General features: G+C 38.7%; 1 protein-coding gene across 4 annotated transcripts in view; it reads left to right on the top strand.

Moving 5' to 3' along the window:
* LMO7 (LIM domain 7) overlaps window positions 1–13,676 on the top strand; it is a 131,997-nt gene extending 118,321 nt beyond the window's left edge. For 2 of the 4 annotated variants that reach the window (XM_053971006.1, XM_053971005.1), the window contains 10 exons: window positions 183–553; window positions 2,204–2,269; window positions 2,605–2,670; window positions 4,340–4,392; window positions 5,983–6,202; window positions 7,089–7,361; window positions 8,698–8,806; window positions 10,534–10,636; window positions 11,143–11,189; window positions 12,934–13,021. In XM_053971006.1, coding sequence (XP_053826981.1) covers window positions 183–553; window positions 2,204–2,269; window positions 2,605–2,670; window positions 4,340–4,392; window positions 5,983–6,202; window positions 7,089–7,361; window positions 8,698–8,806; window positions 10,534–10,636; window positions 11,143–11,186 — 1,305 coding nt within the window. In that variant the 3' untranslated portion in view covers window positions 11,187–11,189; window positions 12,934–13,021. Of the gene's footprint in view, window positions 1–182; window positions 554–2,203; window positions 2,270–2,604; window positions 2,671–4,339; window positions 4,397–5,982; window positions 6,203–7,088; window positions 7,362–8,697; window positions 8,807–10,533; window positions 10,637–11,142; window positions 11,190–12,933 lie in introns of all 4 variants that reach the window. The other 2 variants (XM_053971007.1, XM_053971008.1) reach the window with 2 other exon arrangements.
* Window positions 13,677–25,339: the final 11,663 nt, after the last annotated feature.

Below are 25,339 nucleotides of genomic sequence, written 5' to 3'. Positions count from 1 at the left end.
GGATTGAAGCTCTTGAATAAGGAGAATGTGAAACCAAACTGTGCCCTGCATCTTGCAGTGGAAGTGCTGGGTATGATTTTTATACATTCTTACCTTATAGGGTAAATTACCTTTTCTGAGCGAGCAATCTATTTAAAAAACAGATCCCTTCCCTAAAAACATTTTTTTTTCCTTTGCTACAGGAGCAGACTGTTCTAACACTAAATACAACATCCGTCACTTCTCAGGCTCCACCTGTGTCCAGCTGGAGAGCAAGCCCTGAAGCAAATGCTCCCGAGGAGCCAGAACGAGATGGAGAAAACGAGATGGCAGGGAGCTTGCTGCATGAAGAAGGAGGAAGGAGAAGGCTTCAGGAGGAATGGAGGATCCAGGAAGAAGCAACCAGGCATTTTGAGCAAGAACGGGAACTCCAAGAGCTGGAGCTTGAGAGACAACGTAAAGAGAGGGAGCAGCAGCATGCTGAGGAGCAGCAGCGGCAGGCAGAGGTGGAGGAGCAGAGGCAGCAGGCTGAAAAACAGAGGGAGGTGTCAGTGGAGGTGCCTCAGTACCAAAGGTGTGCATTTGTGCTAGGATGTACTTTCTCTTCCTTCTGCAAATTCAAACCCATTTCTACCGGGGCTGTGTCTGTCCTGAATGTATAAAGATGTTCATGTAAGATTCATGCTGCAACCGGTAGATGCAAAATACCATAGGATAGTCTTTCTTTCCAAAGACAGAAGGATCAGGCATAACACAAAGTCCTTCCCCAAGAATCAAGTGCTACATTACCCTACTTCAGCAATTTTTTTTTAATGGGATGTGTAAATACAGTAATTACAGCCAAATGAAAGAAGATCAGAAGGATTTAATGAGAAAATTTTGTAAGAATTGTGCATAAGCCAGTGACTCAACTTGAGAACCAGTGACTCAACGTACAAGGCTTCCAGAAGAAATACCAAGTTAACACTTTTCCAACAAATGTGTGGCTGATTTTTACACATTTCTCTCTCATTTTAATTCAACAGTGTAACAATAAAGCTTAATTGCAATTTAACTACTGGGTTAATTTGTCAGTGAGGGATATTATGGTATATGAGTATATATCATAGCCTGTTATCAACTGCAGATATATTTTTTTCTCTGATTACCTTCTTCAGCAGCTTGATTTAAAAACCAACCAAGCAAACAAATACTCACCTATTAGTTCTCAAGTTTGTGTTCTTGCCCAGAAGTTTTCAGACTACTGTTACAGGAGATTAATCTGTCTGAAACAGATTAAACCAGTAACCTTTCCTTATTTTGTCTCCATTTATCTTATTGCCTTGTGTGTGACTTGTGGCTTCTCTTGAGGTTTTTCTCCTTTTCTTATGTAAGTAATAAGAAATAACTTAAAAGAACACATGGTATCAAGCTAAATCTTAGGAGAAAGTAATATGATTTTAAAAACCTCATATATTTGCAGAGGAGGTTGTGAGACCCAGAGTTACTTTAGTTTAACCTAAATGACTGGTGCTCGATATGCCTGCTGAGCAAAGCAGAGACACAATGCTACAATGGCTGAACAGGTTCTTCCTGGCAGCAGAGCTAGGATAACTTTACAATTTTAGCTTGTCCCAGTTACAAGATGATAGGACTTTGTGTGGTAACTTATTAAGCTGCTGTAATATCTGCATATCTAAATCCCTGGTGCATTCTTTAGTCCACGGGGATTTCATTGCTCCTGAGGTTGCTGCCAAAGGATGTGTTTTGCTAAACACGGGTGGTTTTGCTTAATAGTAAAGGAGCAAGATCAGTGGAACTGGGCTTTAAAATATCTGGTGTTAAATATTTGCTATAAGATGATATCCAAAGATAAGACTTGAAATCTGAAATATATAAACACCTGCAAAGGCGTGATACTTGCTGCAAAGTACACTGAAGGAGGGGACAGGCTAAAGAGTGTTTTCTGTGGAACTTTGTGAATTTATAAACTTCACCTGTACACTTTTCTAGAATAAAAATGTAATTTTTAGAGAACTGCTGTGCTTGGACAAAATTTTCCTCCTGGCTTTGAAATGGATGAGATAATCACTGTTGTATACTGATGCTTGTAATTTTTGCAGCACCTTAGTCTTTGGAATTCTTTTAATACATCTGAACTTTCTCCGTTTTCTCTGAGGATACTTACTGTTTGCTCAATTTCTAGATTTTTTTAATATGTATTTTATCTTTATTTTGCTTCTAGACATTACGAGCGCTATGAAGTATCTAAAACAATAGAGGATCGAGCTGGCCATCCTGTCATTGACAGGTAATAAGAAATTGAATCAATACGTAGTTGAAACATCTTTAGCAATAACCATTCTTGTATGCTAATGTTTGGTTTCCTTGTCACTTCACAAAAATGTAATTTCAGACAGTTTTTCTGGCAACTCTTCTTTTTCTGCCTTCTTTTATCAGTTGTATTTCTGACTGTTAAATTAAGACTCCTCAGAACTTGTCTTGTTTGGGGGGTTTAATTTAAACTGTGGTTTGTTTTTTTTTTTTCCCTTAAGGATCTATTTTGAATATTTCCCTTAGGAACTATTTATGTCTATGTGTGTCTTTTTCTGTATATGAACATAATGTTTCTTTTTTTTCCAACAGGCATTATGAGCGTTATGAAGTTTCTAAAACCATTGAGGAGCAACCTGGCCAAGCATTTGCTGACAGGTATGTCCAATATTGAATCTCAACACTGACTGTAACATGACCATTTCTTTGTTATAAAACTTTTAAAATTCTACTAAACTTTAATCATAGCAGCTAAATGGATATGTTGGATTGCTGCTGTGTTTTGCAGTTTTTATGGCATATTTTCATATTGAAAAAACAAGTGGCCAAGCTTTTGTCAAATTATACACTGTGTTGTAAGCAACAGTTAGTCAGTGGGATTCTACAGGGAGAAACAAAACTGTGAGGAGGTAAATATGTGGGTGGTACTAAACTTACCTGGCTGGAAAACAATTTCAGATATCTTGTGGCTGTGTCATAGCGTGCTCTACAAACTAAGGTGCAGTCATCCCAATTCAGGTTCTGCAACTTGAGAGAGTAAACAAGAAGGGACGTAAGGGCAGCAGTGGCATATTTATCAAGGAGATAGTGCCTGTTACTCCTGTAATTTACACAAGTTAATTTTAAGGTACCATCTCTTGCTTTACAAATCAAGCCTTTGTTTTGCATTGCATCTCACAGTAGTTCTGAAAGATGACTTCTGCTGTGTATTTGATCACTTCTTGTAGTTGAAGTGGGCATACCTCTTTTATATAAAGAGGAACTCCAAAAATTACAAAGTACAATTAATGGATCTGTTCCTAATGATCTGTTACTAAGATCTAGATCTAACTTCAGAAGGAGCATGCACTAAATAGTTACATCTTGGATATATGTGTGAGGAGGACACCGCTTTTTTCTTCAATACAGGCAACTGTGAGACTGTTGCTTCTTCTTAAATAGATAATAAAATAGGTCCACATCATAGGACAAACAGTAAGAACTTAAGGAAACAAGATGTGATATAGTTTATGCTTCATTTATCTCCAAATAAAAGACAAGACTCTTTCAAAATGCGGCTGCACAACCAATGCTGTATGTGTAAAACCATTAATGTAGCAGCTTTGAGTTAGGACCAAGCAAAGGATTTCTTTTAAAATCTTTGTGAGTTATTTTAAACTAAAATATTGGCTGTGCTACTTGAGGCTAATAATACAGCAGAGGTGTTGCTGAAGTTTCGCCTCTGTACTGTCAGAAAACCAACTTCTTGCATTTGTCTTCCTGTATATGGCATTTGTTGAATGCCATTACTTGGCTAAAATGCATTAAAAAAATTATGCTGCTAGGTATAATCAGTGGACAGTAATTTTTTCCAAAAACAATCTGCATGCAGGGTTTTGATAAGGTCTTTTTCTTACAGTTGAGTAACAGTGCTGAAATATCATTTCAGTTTCTCCTTAAGCCAAATCAATTGTAAATCTGCTCTGAATGTTCTTGCTTCTTTGTCTGACTGTAGTTTTCACAAAGCTTCTACAGGGAAGGATTTGGTTTTTTTGAAACAAGTACAATGATCAGTTCCTTATACCTGAAGCATTGACAACTTTCAGTACAGAATTTTAACTTTTAATTGGTGATTATCTATTGAGATCTAAATATTGACTTTTTTCGCCCCTTAGTATCCTCTTGGTCTTTAGTTTTTTTTTGTGTCTTGTTTTAAATATAGCATAAATGGTTGATGGGAGGGATGGTGAAAAAAGAGGACTGGTTTTCTCATCTGCAATGGTAAGAGCTTTGCCTGTAATGAGATCTTGTAATTAAGATAGAGAAATTAATGTTTTTATATCCTTAGGAATAAGTCAAAGTCAACTACAGAGCTGAATGAATTCAACACAATCAGAAATGGTAAGTAATGTATAATTTCCATTATATTTAATTTTTTTGGGGCAGGTAGGGAGAAGAGTAGGAAAAAAAAATAAGATGTGTACATATAGTCATCCTAAGAAAATTAATTTTTAGAGTGCTTTTTGATAGCTGCATTGTAAATTCATACTATGCCCCAATTTAATGAACTTTCAACAGCAAGAGGAAATCATACAATCAACATAAAAGCTGAGGAGAAATATGATTAACTACCCTCTTGAAGGCAGTGATTACAAATGTCTCTTAGATGCCTAAATTTTAATGACTGATTTTTGCATGAGATTAAATCAATCATGCAGTTATATCATTGAATATATGTGTAGTTTTGATGCATTGACTCTGTAAAAAAAAAAAAGAAAAAACCTGCACATACCAAGATGATGAATGTATTTAATACAACTTTTTGTCTTCTTAATTTCAGTTAGTGTAGTAATAACAGAGCAAGAAGTCAGCTCTTGATATGTCACAATGACTTGTGTCCTGGACTCCCGTTCAGTTTTATGACTTTGGTCATATTAGAGAAATTATGTGCAAAGCAAACAAACCAGTTTTATAAATATGTTACAGTCAAAAATGCCTGCAAACTACTTTTGTAAAAAACAGTTTTACATTTGTAAAACACAGTTAAAAAAAGTAATCACAAGTAATCAAAGAAAAGTAGACATATTAGGGGATATATTGCAGATTAAAAATGTTGCTTTCATACATTAAAGCACTGTCATTGAAACTAAAGAGAAAGTAAACTTCCACAGTATTTTACAATTATAATCTATACCAATAAATCCAAGAGTAAATCTACAGTCAGAGCAGCATTTAAAAGGATTGAAATTTCAATTGAATGACTTATTTCTGAGTAATTGTCTCAATTATTTTTACTATAAAGACTACGTACTGGATCTAGGAAATAAAAAATTGTTTCCTTCCGATGTGTCAACAGCTATTGGAGAAATATTGCTTATTTCTTTCCCCTTCCCCATTTTCAAAGACAATCTATACCATATCTTTCATTTCAACTCAGTAGGTAACACATAATCCAAATAACTGAAAGATTTCCCTCTCCCCTTTAATATCTATATAAAGCAATATAAAGCAGTGTGTTTAGTGCCTTGAAGAAAGAAAGAAAGAAAGAAACTCTTGTAAACAGAGACAGCTTACAGAAGAGTATGAACTCTTAAAGAGAAAGAATGTATCCTGTTATTTAACTATGTATTCTATGCATGGTTCAGTTTGTATTGGAGGAAGAGTCCAAATTATGGCTCTAAAAAAGGTGATACCATTTTAAAAAGGGGGGTGTGTACGCACAAATGTCTATGCATATACACTTAGGAAGTGAAGGAGAATGTATTTAAATTAAGCATTATGTAAAAGGCTACATTAATGGAAATACAAACAAAAAAATTTCAGTAGTGTTGTATTGGTAAATTTTGCTCAGCTGTAAGAGGGAACTGGAATAAGTTGTGAATGGAGTGATGAACAATAGCTCTTGGAATTATAGCCAGAGTGCTGACAGGACGATAACTGCTTTTGTGCCTTGAGGTGTCTAGCTCATGTTTGCACATGCTGTCTGCACAGGCACCCAGAGCAAGTATTCTGAGAGGTCCTGGAACATGGGTGAGTCGCAGAAGAAATCTCAGAAGGAGCAAAACCTGTCTGCAGCAGAGTTGGAGAGACAGCAAATCCTTCAGGAAATGAGAAAGAAAACATCTCTACACACGGACAGCAGCTGGATTAGGCAGCGCAGTGCCAGTATACATAAGGAGCCCGTTAGTCTGTACAGCAGTAGTATGAGGAGGTAGGAATCACATTAACAATTAACTCTGTCTCCCATCATACATTTTTCTTTGGTTATTCTGAACTTTAGCTTGTATTACAGAGCATAGAAACAATTTGAGTCTGTGAAATGCCGTAAGGTAGACAGTATAGCAGCACAGATAGAAGAAAGTAGCTGTATTCCAGCTGGGATTGAATGGGTTTTTTACAAGTAATGAATGTGGATGTGACCTGTAAATAACTCAGCTGCTTATTTCTTGATTGGTATAGCAGCAATGGAAATCAATTATGTGCCTTGTCGTCAACAGATACTTTCAGAATATCAGCATGGCAACCTGTTTTGGAAATGAATTATTGTGGCTAAGAAGTATACCTTTTTCAGCACAGAAATATGTCATAAAGTTGAGATAGTTTATTTTTGCTTTATTTGATATATGAATGTTGGATTTGTCACTTAGGAAACAGCTGAGTTATCAGTCAGGAGAGTGTTTGGTTATTGGGCCAACACCTTGTACCTGGGTGAAGCCATCCTGTCTGGGTGGATTGTTATTTTTGATCTGGTATCCCTTGGAGAAAACATAAACAAAGCTGTCATCTGAGGTCTGTTGCTGTGCTGTGGATTTTGATACAGTTCACCCTGATAAGGCTGCAGTGAAGTGTTTTGCTTTTATTAAGTAGCTGTAAAGAGCTGCCTCTTTTGCCTCGCCTGTTTTTTACCATGAGAACTACATCTGCACACAAAGGATAATTTGCTACTCGTATGTTTTAAATCAGTACATGAAGAATATTGCTCCTATTAATCCCAGAAAATATTAAAAATGTGAGGATAATGGCTTTCTCTTAAAAAAAATCAGGATGATCCATCCGTACTGCCGTTTGCATTTGAGGTGCTTGTATCTCTGTTGCAGAGGGGAGTCTTTGGACAATCTTGATTCTTCAGGAATGAGGTCATGGAGGCACCACTCATGGCTGAACCAGTCTGCATCCTCTTCATCTCTATCTTCTAGTCAAGATTTTAGTCGCCCGGTATCCACTTCAAACCGAGCCTACATGTGCACTCCTTCCTCCAGCAAAGCACCTCCTGTGGCCACCTCTGCGAGAGCCCCCTCCACATCCCAGACAGCTCCCCGGGCTCAGTCTCCCCTCTCTGCTTCCCAGTCAGGGTCCCAGACACGCAGCAGGTGAGTGGGTGCCCTTTTTCCGGGAAGGTAAAAATGTTGAATAGCACTAAAGGGCAGACTTTGTGTGTCTGCTTACCAGCAGTATTCTTGCCCATAACATTGATTAACAAGTACCTGGAGTGTCCCCTGGAGGGGACAGTGGAAATACGGGCTGATATTACCTCCCTGCTCCAGTCACTCAGAAAATTCCACAGGTTTGTCATCACTGCTTGACATTGGTTAAAAAAACAAAGGAACTTGAATAATCAATCTGCAGTCTCCAAGTTGTGTGTTGGTTACCAAAATGATTAGCAAAAGCCTGTTTCAGATGGCATTTCTGACATTTATTTTCCCTGGTTTGTTTTAACAAAAGATTCCTGAAACCCACGCTTTATGACCCTCATCTTTGTCTCTCCTCCTCACTTCCTGGCATGTGGTCAATATCATCTTGAGGAGCACTCAGGAATGCTCATAACCCATGACCCTGGAGAATTACAGAGTAGGATGTTGATTTTAATCTAGGAGGAGAAAGCAAGAATTGCAACATATTTTGAAACAAAAATGGAATTCAACTGTGGTAGGGTAGATAACTCTGCTGTTTTATGTACTTAAAACATTTTAAAAATACCTTGGGATAGTACTCCAGAGAATCATCCCACACAGAATAACATGTGTTATAAATAACAACAGTGAATACTACTTCACTAGCTCTTACACTCTCAGGCACTTAATGATAAATTGGCCCCAGTTTTTTTTTTTTAAGCTACTCTTTTACGTTCTTTATGATGTAAGAAAATTACCTTCTTAAACATATTTGCTTATCTTGTTCTCACTTCCATTTGCTAACACCTTGATAGATCTATGGAAACTGACCTCCATATAGCTTACGTTCAAAGAGTTAACATAGTATTTTATATCCAGGACTAGCCTTCTTTTATCTAACAAGGTGCAGATGGTGGGACTTGGAAGGGGTGCTTGCTAAAACTTAGCCTTCTGGATAGTTCCCCACAACTAAAAAGACAGGAGCACAAAACCTTTGTTCTTACTCTCCAAACTTAACAGTACACTTTTTATTTGTAGAAGGTATTTTATACAATGAAATATGTGCCAAGAATGTGACAGAATTTCTTAACTTGTTCCTATGTAAATTTGATCTAAATTATAACACTTCAGCTTTCCACAGCTTTCAGATCTACTGTAAATAATATTAATTTTCAGTTTACTTTCCCCAAGCAGCTTAATAGTCCAGTTTTTACCCATGTGTTTTTTTATTTTTAATCTCAAAAAGTATTTGATAACGCTTTTTTTCTTTTAAACATTTTCAAGCTGGTTTTAAGGTTTTTCATTCTATATTTAGGTCAGTCAGTGGGAAGAAAATCTGTTCATACTGTAATAACATTCTGGGCAAAGGAGCAGCCATGATCATTGAATCTCTTGGTCTTTGTTATCATTTACATTGCTTTAAGGTGAGAGCTGGGAGTCACATCATGAAGGAGGAGGAACTAATCAGGAGCACGCATGGCTACTCAGTGTTATGCTCACAGGGGTTCTTACTAATCACCTGCTTTGCCTTCTACTCTTGACAGCTGTTGCATGCATATTTCCATGAGGCAGTCCCATTGCAGGCATTTAGCACTCGACTCTAGAAGTGTTTTTTAAATTCCAGAGTTAACAAGCAGGACTTTGAAAAGCAAGATGAGCACATGGATCATGAGATCAAAGATTTCCTTCTTCAAATAGGTGGCAAAATATCAGAAAATTCTGAACCACTTCTCCCAGAGAAAGCAGCTCCTCTTAAAAAAAAAAAAAAAAATCTCAGCCTGGACCCTGGCAATTAAATCATTTAAGATGTCCCATCCTTTCTAAGCTAACTTTAGCAGACAGTGTTCATGTGGCGTTTTCCAAGTAAAGGCATGTTGGAAGAGTTCAAAGGGGCAGGATAAAACCCAGAAAAAAACCAAAAGGTGTCTTTAATACTACTCAGCCCTAGTCACCAACTAAGTGTACTAGCTCATGCCCAGCACTGAGACCTAGACCTACTTACATGATTTCCCATCAGCTTGGGGCATTTGCAGAGCTGAAAGAATAAATATTTGCCTGCAAAAGACAGCAAAGCTGTCCCATTCCACTGCCCTCAGACTAGATGTGGAATTAGACTATGACTTGGAGGTGCTGTTGGACCCTACTTCTTCCCTGACTTTAAGAGATTTCTGTGTGTAGCTCAGAACACTTGTCTTCTGTGCTCAGCTCAAGTGCATTACCTGGAGCATTACTAGGGATTGACTCCAAGCTCTTCCTGGTTCTGCCTTCCTGAGCAGGAGAGACAAGACTAATCCATAGTGATCAATCACCATTCCCTTTTCTGCAGGACATGTATTCTGAGTGAGACAATCCACGTGTAGCTCATAACCTACATAAGAAAATGCCAAGTTTCTGTTTTTCAAATTTCTGAAAATTAATGAGCTGTTGAACAGACTGCCATCCAAAAGATTCATTACTTGGTTAAGCAGGGAAACTATTTGTCCTTCATAAATTCAGTAAGGGGAGTATTATGTTTTGGATTACATTCCTTCCAGATGTGTTTCATATTCACAGCAAGTACATGTTTAGCTACCATAGCTAAATAGTTTAATGTTAGCCCAGCAGTGGTCAAGCCCCTTATGTGTTTATGCAAGAAAAATTAAATCAGCCCCATCTCTCCAAATCAGAACTTGTTTCGATGATGCAAACCCAGGAAACTGGGAGTACCTGAGTATTTTCTGCTTTGAGTGCCAAGGGACTGAGGACACCAGCAGTGTGTAGTGCCACATGGAAATCTGCAAGTAGCACACCCAGGTGTTCTGTGCCAAAATTCCCGTTGCCATCTAAAGAACAATTTTTTTTTTTGTGCCAAACCAGTCTTAGTTTTCAGATAAACCAAAGTTCACATTAGATTTAATGAACTAATCTCTAAAAACCGTCTGCTTTATGTTTGCTTACTTGGTGTATCTCTGCTATTCATTGTCCAGTCGTCGCCTTAAAATACTTCCTCAGGGGTGGTTGCATTTTGATCTACTAATCGTTGTACATTTGCTTCTAGTGATTGTGGGGTTATGGTTCAGGCTTTGTTGAGCTTAATCTGAGCTGCTTTTGAATAGAATTTTTGTTTCTTAGTATTTTGGAAGGAGTTGCTAATTATTCATGTGTGATACAGTGTGTTGCCTGTGGATGCGACCTTGGTGGATCCCGCTCTGGAGCTGAAGTCAGGATCCGAAACAACAAACTCTTCTGCAACGACTGCTATATCAGATTTAAAAGTAAGGCAATCCAGTTGCAGTGTGCATGACTGTAGTTATTCTCTGTGCTGTACAACCTCAAATGTTTGCACAGCTGAGCCACTTGATAGCTTTCATGTTTAGCTTTAAATTAGTGAATAGGTTCAGCACGGTTTGATTGCCAGTTTCTGTCTTTTGTAGGGTAGTCATTCCTTACTTCTAACTTGCTGGTAGCTGATTTTACCAACTTGTTATTACGCAGTTTCAAGCAGACAGCATGGTATAGTCATCTTCCCTCCTTTACAGATCTGAGAAAGTGGTGTCAGGGAGCTGTCAGGTGCTAAACAGGCTTGTCTTTATAACAGGAAGCCTTTTTGAAAAAGCGTCTACATTTTCTTAAAAACTAAGCTAAAATATGTATTTAATTCAGTCCTAATACATACCTGGAAAGTAATTAGTTTATCTTGTGCAGGTGGCACAAATGCTGGTTTCTTTTTGTGATGCTATTATTATTGGAATTATAGGTCTGTAATTGATTATTCATTTAGGTACAAGTTCAGGAGGAATTGATTTACTTACAGATCTTAATTAAAAGGTGCAGTATAATTTTTTTCCTTCTTATGGTTTGCAGAATTCTGATTTACTGGGGCATGATGTTAAGGCTTTGTGTAGTGGTATTTAGGTCTTTTCTGCTGTCATACATTATGGTAGACAACTTCCTAATTTTGATAAGTGTTAGGAGTTTTATATGGCTCCTTTTTTATGTACCAAATGCGGAATTCTATAGGATGATAAAAATCAGGGAAGGGAAATATTTTCTGAATTACTTCCTGGAAAAATGTCCGTGTTTCTTTATGAGCCCGGCACATTTTTTCGTGGTGGATCAGAAGGCAGTGAAGGGAACAGGATATTCATGCTACAGTGTTTGAGCAGGAACTGGGCAGCTGCTGGCTGTGAAATCTAGCTCAGAAACGAGAAGCTCTGCATCTGACGCTGTTGCTGTTTGCAGGCTCTTTTTGACTTCCATGAAGAGAAGTCACAGAAATGATGATGTGGTACTCAAGCTAAAGCCAGAAAGCGCAACACCTCGTGAGGGTAATAGCGCATTCACAGAGGCTAATGTGGTCAGTGGAAGGAGGAAGAGAATCACTCCCTTCCATCTGGAGGTGATCCAGGTCACTGGGTCATACGATGTCTAATTTAATGTTTGGAGAATGTATCTCCTTGTTGATGACAAGACTACACTGAAATGACTGTGTTCCTATTTGAAGCACCCAAATGTGTGAGAGATTCACTCTGGAGCTTGCTCACATTTTTTTCTCTGTCTTTTCTTTTGGGGGGAAATATTGCTGGGTGAGTTGGATAAGTAATTTTATTATGGATGAATTGCTATTTAGTCTCTCTTTGACATTACAGCCCATAAAGTCACAGCAGTGCCTTTCAGAAGCAGAGCTGATCTGTGAGGAAACGTTTCTATTCCCTTCCCTTCAGACTGCATCTACTTGGGCCAGTGGGCACCTCAAAACATAATTGTATGAGATACAAGTAAAATCAGGAGTTGTAAGAACTTGTAGGTACAGAACAAAGTATTCAAACTAGTGATTAGTAATTGAAATCAGCTATTTGAATAATACAAAAACCAGCTATGCAGTTACTGCAGTGAAAATGTATTGGCAGCACAGCACTGGCCTGTAATGTGAATTACTATTTTTTGCAGTTGGCATTTGACATCAACCTGGCTAATTATTTGTTAGTTTGGAATGTATGTTGGCTAAAAGGTTTGATAAAGCATAGGGTTATTAATATTCACTTTGCAATTTGATGTAATGTTATGTGATATTTTTGCACACTTTTGTGTTGATTCTGTGGTTTAAACTTGGAACATTCTAGTGAAACACCACTGTATTGGCAGATACAAAGATATGCAGAGAGGATAAAAAAGTTCTTTATGTTGTTACAGTTATTTAACAATTTTTAATTTTATTATTGAAGGGTAAATTTAGAAAAACTATCACTCTGTCTCTGTGCTAATACTAAAAATAAATAAATTAAAAATAATTCTAAAGAATGTGGTAAGGTGCATGTTCTGTGGAATATGACTTGGCCTGAAATACTTGCAATGCTATAATTGGATTCAACTCAAATTTGTATTGTTCATATTTGGATTGCTTGATTCAGAATGTATACATTAGTACGTTACCATTTTCAATAAGTATTTGAAACTTTAAAATGTTTTTTGACTATTAAGTGACTATTAAACTTTAATATATTAATTGTTGTCACAAAAGTTCTTCAGTAACTAGGCTTTACTTACAGTTTCTTTTGTCTCTCCCTAACAGCTGGACAACCAACCTCCATGTGAAGCAAATGAAGATATGAAACCACTGTTGCAGATACAAGAAGAGGTGATTGCTGCTGATGTAGATCTATAAATATATATATTGTGTGTATGTGTGTTTTTTTTTTCTAAGAGTAACTCTTGCTTGTCTAGTCTTCATTGCAATACCTTGTATTCTTCATGTAACTATTTTTATTTATAAGAAAGTAATTGCAGTAAGGAAATAGCCAGGAAAAATGCTTTCACATTTTCAGCTTCAAGTACCAAGAGCACAAGAGAGAATAAGTATATTTTCCATAATAACTTCAAAATATTTTTGAGGCTTATAATCAACTAGTTGACTTTCCAATGGTATATGAAGAGGGTATTTTGTTTCTAAGCTCTTGAAATGAGCGTTAGAGAAATAGCTAATATAAATATATATTTGCCATTGCTGTCTTTATTTTTGACATAACCTAGAGAATTCACTTCCAGTATAAAATGAAGCTGCATTTAAATGCACACAAATGTGTTTGTTTTCCATATGCTGGTTTCTAAAATCCTGTGCTTTTTTGAAACCTAAATACAAAGAATAATCTGTTTGCTCAGTGGTGTTGGCGTAATATTCTGTGGAATCCATTTAAGAGAGAGAGTTTTCTTTTCCCGTTTGGAAATGTAACTATCACTCTTTCCTCTGCAGACTGAGTGGAGAATGGTTGTTGAATTACCATATATTTGTAAATAAAAAATCTGATGTTGCATTTATTAGAAGTTTTTGTCCTTTCTGTTCAGCTAAACATGTCTAAGATACTGTGTGGAAATATAAAATTGTTTGATTTTCATCTTGGGAAAAATATTTGTTCTGGCAGGATGAAGTTGTTCACATAAATATATGCAAGAACAGTTCTTCCTTTTCTCTCTTCCTTTCTAGTCAATGTCAAAGTCTCTGTACAGATTTCCATCAAGCTCCTCATGCTCTTTCCCTTGAGCATTCAGAACAAGTGACTATATGCCTATTCCTGAAAAAAAAATGAAAGAGGTGGATGTTCCTCAAAATTTCTCTGCTATTGCTAGAAATTCAGTGCTGAAAATGTTTTTGCATTAGGTTCTGCTCCTCTTGAAAACACAGCTGGAATGTGCACAATGTCTCAGTGGTGGCTTCCAGATTGTTCTGGTCAGTGGCTTCTTCAAATCCTTTCATATTTGGTTATGTACCTTTCTGTGTCCATATCCTTGGAAGCAGTGAAAAAAAAAATAGGTTGTGGATCAGAGGAATCTGGGGGAACATTTTGTGGGTAAAACTGAGGAAAAGGAAGCTGGCAGGTGCAGGAGGGCTCTTGAGTATGAGCTTGTATATGGTACCATGAAGAGCTGCAGTAAGGCTGCAAAGCAGCTTAGGGTGCTCCTTGCTCTCAGGGGATTTGGCAGGGGGCAGTGTGTAGGAAAGCTCACAGATTGGGAAGAGAGATTGTGGCTGTGATAGCTGGGGGTAACAAGGGAAGATTGTGCTGTTTTGGTACAGTGGGAGAACTTCACCTGTGCCCCTGTAATTTCTCCTGCTTGTAACTGAATGCTGCTTGTTGAATTACAAAGTGCCAAACATTATTTCTACTTTTTGCTTTAAAAATTAACATATAAAATCTGAAATGTCTCATCAGCCAAAGTTGACTCTGTTTTTTGATATTCAGTTAAAGACTGGTAAAGGTATTTAATTTGGTTTTTACTGTTGTGGTAAGTAATTACATGGTAGACCACACATGACAGCACTGTGATACGAATACCCTAGTCGTCAAGTACAGACTATGGAGGAATAGTGCTTGCTCACACAGCTCTCTGGAGTACTCTCTGCTGCTTTTGGAAGAAGATTGCTTCCTGAAAGCTGTTCAGAATCTGATTTAGGTACTGTGCAAATACGGCTTTCTGTAAAGGCACATACCTTGTGTGGATATGGTATGGCTAGCCCTCAACATGGTAGTTTTCATTTATTGTAGACAGCATCTGCAATAATGAACCAATGAAGCACTGTCCCCCTGGCCTCCAAATTCCAGATACCTACAGTCTCCACTACCAGCCCTGAAATACACTGAGAGACACTTTTTTTTTTTTTTTTTTGTCACAAGTCAAAGTTTCTCAACCTCTATCCAATGAATTTATCTTAGCCTGTCCATGACTCCCCCTCTCCCAACACTGTGTTATGCAGTAAAACTGTGAGAAAATTTAGGGATGCTGTTTTTTGCATCTTGAGCCCAGTCACGTTTCCCTGTCTGTGGGAATCATTTCGGCATGGAAATTGGCTGGTGGTGAAAAATGGAAGGAAAGAAAATTCAGCAGCCTATGGTCTGCAATGCTGCCTGACTCATGTCCCACAGCCTGGAGTGGTACGCACTGAGTCAGGCTGGCTTCTCCTAGATGGTGTCAAGTACTTCCATTCAGGGTCCAATTTCATTTTCCCACAAAATATCTGCAAAAAGTTGGGGTTATTTCATTAGCTTGCTTGTGCACAAATGGATGGGATTTCAAATTTAGTGGGCCTCAAAGAGCTGAAATTTAAACTCTTGAAGAGTTGAAGCTGAGTTTCCACCCATGATAAAGTCCTGGTTTTTAAACAAGGCTCCTTCAAATCTGCATTTGTTAATTCACATTGGCAAATGTTAGTAACAAAAATTCCTTTGTCCCCTCCTTCCCTTGGAGGGGAACAGGCATTACAACCTAATGAATGTTGTATTTGTCTGTTTTGATCCTTGCTGAAGTATTTGGAGCATGTTGGGCTCTCAAGTTCAGCAAACCTGGTTATTGACACAAGATGGCAGTGTGGAAATGCACCTTGCACATTAAAAAGCCATTTCGATGATTGTAATCTCATATAAAGTGGGTTGTGTTTGCCAAATGATGCTAAAGTTGTGATGTAAGAGAACTTTGTCTTAATCTTGGCCCTTTCTTCCCACATGGCATCATGGAGATGTGCAGCTGAATCTGAGACATATTCTTGGGTTCTTTTTGTTTTTTTTTTTTTTTTTTTTTTTTTTTTTTTTTTTTTGTTTTTTTTTTTTTTTGTTTTTTTTTGGGTTTTTTTTTTTTTTTTTTTTTTCCCCTATTTCATTAATTAGCTGCTGCTTAAAGCAGTACAAGGTAGGGATAGTGGTAAAGAGAACAATTCCAGTGGAGAACAACGAACTAGATGATTTCTAGTCAGAGCCAGCCTCGTTATTTTCAGTAAAATATTTTTCAGGTGAATCCCAAGGGAAAGTTCAAGTGATAAGTTCAACACTTCCCTTAGGTAATAACTGTTGTTGCACGGCCCAACCTTGTCACTTATGGAGGGGGAAAGTGTTTGAAATCTGACAACGTGAGCTCAAGGTGGTATGCTTGCAGCAGTGTTTTAAATTCCAACCAATCATTTGTAATGGATTAGCAAAACCTGTGTTATGGGTGTAATGGAAGGCTTATTAGCAGCAGGAATAATTACACAAAAAAGCAGCTTCATGCTGGAAGCACTTTAGCATTTTCATTTTAGCTCCATGCTTCTTGGTAGCTAGGGGCACCAACATAAAACAACATATGAGGATGATGTAAAGTGCTTCCTCTCAAAAGGGATGTTCTACGGTGAACAGTGGGGTATCAGTTTATTAAAACTGCAGTATTTTTTTAATTGGTTCAAACAACTTGAAACAAACTTGCCAGTTAAGTACCTGCTGTAGGCAACAAACTTTCCAAAGACCTGCCTTATTGTGCAGTGGAATTACTGGGTTCTCCTTAACAGTTGATATTGTATAAAGAACAAAAACACTTTTTAAAAAACATGTACAAGTGTGTATGTACTTACAGTTTCTCTTTATTGTTTGCAATAGAAGAAAGAAAAAGCTCAGGCCATCAAATGGGCAGTTCATGAGCACAACCCTGTGAGAGCAGGCCTGTGTTTGGCACAGTGTGCCTTCCTAAATGGCCTTCTGCAAGTACCTGGCCCAGAGCAAGTGTTTCTGATTCCCTGAACTGGAATTTGCTCTTGTCCTCAGGCATTTTACCAGATGTGCCATTTATTGCTGCTTCAACTGCATATGACCCTTGTGTGCTCGAAATTCAGAGATTTCAGGGTCAGACCAGGCTACTGCAATATTTGGTCTGCCAGTATCGCTACAAAGTTCAGAATCTCTTATCCAACAATTACCATATTGAACACAACTGTGTGAACAGTGGTGTTCTTTGCTGGAAAGAAGCTCTGTGTAAATCTGAAGTATGCAAATGATGGAAAGTGTCAACATAAATTGTTCCAGTGGTTAATTAGCACTCTTATAAATGTTGATTTTATTTTTACTTATCCTAATGAGCTTTCTAGCTTATGATTGTGTTTTTCTTCATTTAAGTTGATTTGGACTTCTAGAGCTAGATTAATTCTCTTTCTTCTTTGTTAGATTGTACATATGTCCTTTTTTTTGGTTTTGTTGGGTTTTTGGTTTGTTTTGTTTCTCATACCTGTACATAAAGCCTTATTGCTCACATTAAACACAAAATGCAAGATCACCTCCATGGGTGGACATTTTGGATTGAAAGATGTCTCTCAGTGAACTGCAACTCAAAACTTTCCCAGGAGAAGATTTATAACACAGGAGTAATACTCCTGAAGAGCATTAAAAAAAATCTGAGGCTGTATAAGGATTTATTTGCATAAGGCAAATATTCAAATAAGAGCTAATGTCCATAAGGGAATTTTGCTGCATAGTTTTTCTGGCATAATTACTAAGGTTTTGATTTGCCTTTGTTGGAATGACCATGCCCAAAGTCCTGTGTAGTTCTGCTAAATTTTCCTGTCTCGGGGAAGCACCTGTAAGAGATTTCCATGCTGATGTGCCTTGACAGACAAGGGGACAAGACTACATTCCATTTTTATTTCTCAGCATAAAGTGTCAGTTGCAAAAAATACAATTAGTGCCTGCTATGTTTGGCAGATACTGATGTGAGGGGTCCGGTTTGTGGCCTTTCATCAAACTCTAGCTCTGCAACAACTGCTGTCTTTTGATGCCCATGTAAACAAGATTTCTGCAGAGAAACACTAGTTATACTTTCATGTGATACTTGAAATAAAATTAGTTCCTGCCAAGGTAACTGTTACGTCTGTGAGATATATATGTACTGCTCGCTATTAAAGCCACGGGTTATACCAGCATACTCCTATCTGCATACGTTAGAGGAAAATCCCAAGACAGTTTAGGAAAAGCCCCACTGCAGTAGAGGACGTTGGTGAGCAAGCAGCCTTCAGCCAGGCACAGCTCCTGTCTGTGAATAAACCACAGCCATTGAGCACGGTGCGCTGCAGAATGGCAGTCATGAGTTGTGCAATTCACAATACTCTGTGCAAAATGCATATTACAAATGTGCATGTGTTTCTATCAGCAATTTCAATGCATACAATTACTTTTGGATCTCAGCAAGTAAACAAAAAAGTGACAAATCACTTCTTTGCTATTGAAGTAGTTGGATGGTTTTGGCTTTTTACTGGTGGACTCAGTGTTCTGTTGCCTGTGATAGTTCATGGCACATCTAGCACCTGCTAAATGCAATATTTTGTGTTCCCCTCCCTCAGTACTGTGTCAACTCTGCCATAAAAGAGAGGTAATTCTGAACTGGGGGTTACCCCTGTCAATGTACAAATATGTTTAGGTTGTTCAGACCTTCTGTGTTACACCAACACCTAACCCTTTCCAGTTCATCTGCTTCTTCTAGTGATATTGTATTAAATGGAAAGCAAAAAGTGGGCTGATTAACACCAGTTTGGTACTGAAAATATGGGTAGATGATAAGCAGGGAGGGATACACAGGCTGCACAATCCATTTAGTTTTATTACACTAATGCCCTTTCTGGTTACTCACTATAGTATTTCATAGCTGCATAGTGTTACCACATAGCATATTTCTGGTATCATATACACTGAATGTCCTCTTAAATCCTATTTCTCTGTAACAGCTTTGACTTGAAGCCAAGAAAGTTGCCTATTCAGAAAAACTGTTTATATAATCTTTTAATCCTCATGTCTTTGCCAGATCGTGAGTTATTCATAAATCTGGATTGTGTAGAAAATGCCAACTGAAGGTGCTGACTTTGTTAAGCTTGTAAAACCAAAGTATCCCTTCACCTAGCACTAGAGAGCATTTGAATTATTTTCTTCCCTTTATCAAGGCTATGATCTCTGAAATATGCCCATAAAAGTATCAAGAGATGTACAATCCCAGAAGATACAGGGCTAATGTGTATGTCTCAAACAACAATAGCTGATGGCTGTGGAGCCAGCCAAGGATTGTTAGTAATAACCTGCTGTGAGAAAGAACAAAATGTGGCTGGAGAAGGGGCCATGAAGAGGTAGTGCAGCACTTTCCAGGATAAAATCCTTGTCCTAGTTCCTGAAGATAAGCACAACACAGTACAGTGCAGGAACGAGAATTGGGCATGGATTGTAGAGAGGGATCGAGGTCACCAAAGAACCCTGAAGCCCTTTGGCCCATTTCCAGAGGAAAGGGCTATGCATAATAAGAAATTTGCATAGAAAGTGAGAAATCTATCTTCAGGGCAGGGAAATCTATCTATAAGAAGGTACCCCCACCAAACCCAGGCAGCATCCCTAGGACCCTGGACATCCTATCAGCTGGACTGACACTGAAACCAAGACTAGTTCTTTCTCCTCCTTCTCTCCTTTCTTTCCTCTCTCTTCCTTACTTACCACTTTTTTCAAAACCCACTGCCATATGCTTATATAGTAGGTCAGGGACTAACATACCATTTTCCATACCAAGTGTGTAATTTATTAATAAAACTTTGAGGTTTTGCAGACCGTCTGACTTCAGTCACTCTTTTCGACCACAGGCACCTAGGGTGCTAGATAGGAATCATAGGAATCTTGAGTGCTCCATTCCCCACAAGGCTGCGACATCACAATAGACAAGGGCAAAAATGCTCTTTGGCCATCCCTTAAGAAGCAGATATTTACACTCATTGGCTTTTGCAATCAATGTAATATTTTTTTTTTCTCATCTGTTCTGCTTGACTGTGTTTTTTTCCACAATAACAATGGTTACACTATTCTGCAAGTGCATTTATCTTCTGATCAGGCTCAATGCTGAGGCAGCAAAACAGATGTGTTTGTAATCCTGTTCTCTTGCATGTAGATTGACTGCAACTCTGATTCCCACAGAGCCTTGCTGGTTTTAGGCAGAGCACTCAAAGAACATGAGCCTGGGAGTCAGCTGCCTATCTCTTACCTCCCATGATGGAACAAGCTCTTTGCAACACCACTGCTGTTCTCTAGCGTGGGAAAAAGGTTTCCCATGCAGCCCATGGGTGTGTTCTGATGTTCAGTAAACTCCAGCAGCATGTGTGAAAGGAGAGCCTGCACTGCTGGAGATTTATTTCACTGCTGTCCAGAGAGAGCAGGAATATGACCAAGATCAGCAAGGCCCATTAGTGAGGCTGCAAAGACATAACCTTGGCTGAGCTGGATACAGTGAGGACTATGCTGCTGTAGAGCAGATAAGAAAGATTAGCAGAGCTATGCTGGCTTGCTTCATCTGGGAATGCTGTGCATGGTGCAGGTTAAATTACAACTACCTTGGCATTCTGGCCTATAAGTTTTTGTATGGGTGCTGAAGAGGTCTTGTACAGGGTTTTTTCTGGAAGCTTGAGAGAGAAGCTGGAGATTCAAGAAAGTGATGAAAACAATGCACTGTAATGCTGGGAAGATGTTCAGTGCTCTTGTATTTTGTTGGACTGGAAATTTTCTTTGTGATGTTCCTGAAGCCTCTGATTTCCAACTAAGTAAATGGTACTTTTAATAAAACTGGTGACTTTTTTTCTTCCCAAAACAAAACAAAACAACAACAACAACAACAACAAATAAGCGAGAGACCAGAAGAAATAGTTTTTAAAAAGTTAGCTTCTGTCTCTTCAGCTGAGTGGGAAGAGTCTTTGTTTGTCCCTGAGATTAGCTCAGTTGGTTAGAGCCCAGTGCTAACAATGTGAAGGTTTGGGTTCAATCCCTGTATAAGCTATGCACTTAAGAGTTGGACTTGAAGATGCTTAAGGGTCCCTTCCATCACAGAATATATTTTGTGATAGATGATTACTTCACCAAAAGATATTCTGAGGTTGAATTCTTTGTTAAATTATAAAATTGAATTTCAAGCTATCAGCTGGTCCTGGACTCTTGAGTGATGGGTTTGTGACCCCACACAACTTTTAAAAAGAGGCTGTGAGTAGTATTTTCTAATTTTTTCTACTTGGATATTTGTAAAATGGATCTGTGCAGCTCTATGATTAATTATTTTCCACATGAGGACTTTGAGTTTTCCACACATATTTGTAGCACATGTGAGCTTCAGTGTTCAGCCTAGCAACCTGTGAGCAGAATTCTTAAAAGGATGATACATGTTTCAGTTTAGTTTTAGATCTAAGTTTGACCAAAATCTGAACTTTTTTGTCTTCAGCACTCAGTTTGTCTATCTGGAAGATACTCACTTCCAAAAAGATAGGGATGGGGAGGTTGCACTGCAATACATCATCTCCACCAGTTCTAAAAGGTTTAATGCGTCAAACTTCTTTCCAGACTAATCCGTCGCTACCGAATTAAGTCAGATTGAAAGGACTAGTGTTTTTTCTCTGCCCATGTACTAAGTCCTGAACCTCTGAGACATGTTTCAATGCTTAGAATGGGTAGAAAGTGGCCTTCATCTGCCAGCTTTTCAAAACAAGACTGGGCAAATTCAGCCAGTGCAAATAAATGTTGGAAAAGTTCTGTTGTCCCAGTTCCTTTCTTCATTCTGCCAGTATGGGATTGGTCCTGTGGGTTGCAGAATTTGATGTGCTTGCCTAGTTACCTTCTGACCGGAACAGCACCCTCCTGTGCATTTTCTTCACTGGTGGTTCTGGCCAAGAGAACACACCCTGTAGTGTGGGTATTGGTTTTATCTTCTCCACACTCACATTCCAGCACTGAAGTTAGGTTTTTGTATTCCTGACAAATGGAAGAAAACTGATGTTGAGCCTCTATCAGCCTTTCCCTGTAATGTCAGTAATTTATGGCAGTGTTTCACTTGCCAAGCAGCAAGCCTTGGGCTTGTTGCAGCCATGTTGGAGAGTGAAATGTGGCAGTCTTCTCACTTTCCTACACACTGTCAGGCTGGTTCAGTGATTATTTACTGCCAGACATGTTGCTGGCAGAAGAAGTGATACCTCTTTGGCAGCTAACCCACAAGTGACTTGATACTTATCACTTCTTTCCTTCTGCCCTGCTTCAGCAACTACAGATTCAGACCAGGGCCAGGTCCCTTTTCTGTGTTCACTGTGCTGAGGGGAACTTTTCCCCATTGACCTTATAATTAAGTCAAGTTGTAGGTTTTTTAAGTCACTGGCTTTAAATGCAAAGAATTTTTTAATTTTCCTGATTTCCACTGGCTGTGGGGTCTTCCACCATGTGAAGGAAATGATTTATTTTCAGCAAAATCCACTTCTTCTGTCAGAGACTTCCAGGGGGCATTTAGAGTAATTTAGAGAAAAGGAAGTACAAACATATACATGTTCAAACTGAAAGTGGATAGATTTTGATAGGAGGTGTTCTTTATTGTGAGGGCAGTGATGCACTGGAACAGGTTGCCCAGAGAAGCTGTGAATGACCCATCCTTGGAAGTGTTCAAGGTCAGACTGGATGAGTCCCTGAGCAGCCTGATCCAGTGGGTGGCACCCCTGCCCATGGCAGGGGCGTTGGAGCCAAATAGTCTTTAAAGTCCCTTCCGACACCGACCATTCCATGATTCTATGAACTGCTTAGCAGGAGAGCTGTTCATCCCTTGTAGCCCATCTCCAAGAAGAACAGAAATATGGGAAACTGTATGAAGGGTTACTTCCTGGTTTTAGGTGGTACTGTGGTTAGTGTGTTGGTTTATGTGAGAGTGTGGTGTGATAGTATATGCTGACTGCAGGAATTTGAATAGCAGAGATCACAGCAGGAAGGGGCTGGACCCATAGTAGTGAAAGGCAGCTTTCAATGTCTCTGGTTGCAGTCATTAAAAAAATATTTTCCTAATCATACCTTGAGCTGTGCCTTTGGTCATTAAGGAAAATAAGAGATAATGATACAATGCAAATTAATGTTTTTGTGCTTTCTAACAGATAAATTGTCCTGGTTCTTGCCAGGACAAAGTTAACTTTTGTAATAGGAGAGGGCATGGCTATGACCTGGATGACCTCCTTGCTTCAGACAGGGGACAAGCACACTCTTCAAGGGAGAAGGGGTTCTTTCAAACAGGGAAAAAATGGCAGTCATTTGGTGCAGTTTATTGTTGGGGGCTTTCTGTGTAAATTGTTTTTCATATTACTTGAGAAATCAAGAAATTGCTAGAAATGGAAAGACAGGAAATGAAACATTAAGTGAAATTTTAAAAACAAAAAAATTCTAAAATTAAGTGAAACCAATGAAAAGATCTGGCTCAATACAATGCACTTCCTTTCTGTTCCATTCCATTTCATTTCACTTCATTTCACAATTACATGGATTTTCTCACTAAGCGTTGACCAAGCTTGACATTGAGGCTGAAGTTCCCTTCCCTATGCATGCCCCTAATGTGAAAGATGTTGTGGCCTTGCCATGATCCTTTTGGCATGCATATTCCAGCCACAGTGTGCCTGAAGCTCTAGGCTGTCTTGCTGTCTCCAACCTAACTGGAACCAAAATGGCATCTTGTTGCTGGGGCTGAAGAGCCCAGAGCCCATAGCCCATAGGTGGTCCAAATTTGAAAGATGCAGAAAGAGCAGTGTTGTGGCCCTGCCAGAATGGCCTTGGCATGCCTCTTCCAGCCCTGCTGTTCTTAGGGCTGTTGGCTCTTTCATTCACTCAACCCTAAGCCTAGCTGTAACCCTAACCCTAGCTCAGCCCCAACTCCAATGGCAGCTTGGCACTTTGGCAGAGATCCTCCTTGCCATAGGTGGCACAGCCTAAAAAGTGTGGAGTTGGCAATGTTGGCACCCTGCCCTGATGCCCTTTCACTGCCTTTTAGAGTGCCAGTGTCCCAGGAGCTGGAGGCTCTGCAGCTCTCTGAACCCTAAGCAGAATCCTAAGGGCAGGTTGTGGCTGCTGCTGAGATCCCCATCACCATGGCTGACCTGGATTCAATAAGTGTAGATTTTCTCCCAAGTTACGTATTTAAGCTCTCTGTTTCACTTTGCATTCCCTGTGGCATTTGAGGCAATGCCTCAGGCTTTGCAGACACATAGAATGATTAAAGAGTTAGAAATGCCTTTTAATTAATTTTTAATATTTTTTAGTTTATAGGAGGAAGGGAAGAATAAACACAGAGAAGCAGTACTAAAAAGGTGAAATCCTCGTTCTCCTTTCACTTAGCTTCAGCTGTTGTTATGTTTTAGAATTTCAATTGCTTCAGCCTTTCTAGTTCTGTTAAGAACTGGCTTTGATACTCAGCTTTTTTCTTGCATGGGTCCTTCAAAACTAAGAGTCTTTCCCCTGTGTGTTCTGGTCTGATCCGAAACTCAGAACTTGTGGCTAAGAAATCCCAGCCCAGAGTGGCTCACAGAGTGTACTGGCCACTTATGAAAATATTTAATATTAAAATAATTTTACAAGACTTCATAGATTAACACAAACTGATACAATTTTTTTTTGACATAGCATCACCTCTTCTTCGCCTCTTCTTCACCCTCAAAAATCTTGTCAGCCAGCATGAGTCTCCCCTGTTCAGGTTAAATTAATTAAAACCATTCAATGAAAGGTCATGTTCTTTTTCACAAATGCCATTTAAATATATTTACTGAATGAGCTTAAAGGTTGTTCTTTAAAACTGCAATACTTAATCAATATTTTATGCTGAGATATGGTAGTGGAGTCAATTAACAGCTCAGTGTTATATTCAGTTAAGTGAATATACCAGTTTCTCTTTTATTTGCTACCAGTCTAACTGAAGTTTTGTTTTCCTTATAGGCTGAATTAATGTAATCTTCAATTGTATTTTCTTTACATACACTTAGAATACTAATAAAGGAAGCAAACTAAGTTATTCTCAATTATATTCAAAATGCAAGTTGTAGCTCTTATGTGGTTGCTATAATATACATAGATGCCATGTGAGGCTGTCCAACTGTCACATAATTTTTGTAAATAATTCAAAATTCTCTGTGCATGTCTTAATAGGATTGATTTTTCTGAAGGATGAGGAAGTGCGGAGTTGCTCTTTAGTAGGACCAGAATTATCTTCTTCCTTTTCTTGTTGGTTTCTGAGCCACATTAGTTTGGCTACAGCTAATGGCATTAATAGGGTCTGCTGGTCCTTTTAAAGGCATTTGTGTATTTTGCAGGTCTGAGGTTTATCTGCTGTCATCACTCACAGGATTGACTGGATTGCTACTCTTGGAACTGGGACAGAGCCCTTCCCAGGCA

Source organism: Vidua macroura, chromosome 2 (assembly GCF_024509145.1).
Source record: "Vidua macroura isolate BioBank_ID:100142 chromosome 2, ASM2450914v1, whole genome shotgun sequence".
In the NCBI taxonomy this organism is placed as follows: domain Eukaryota; kingdom Metazoa; phylum Chordata; class Aves; order Passeriformes; family Viduidae; genus Vidua; species Vidua macroura.
The sequence above is the reverse complement of the archived record's forward strand: the minus strand, read 5'-3'. Positions and strand labels throughout refer to the sequence as shown.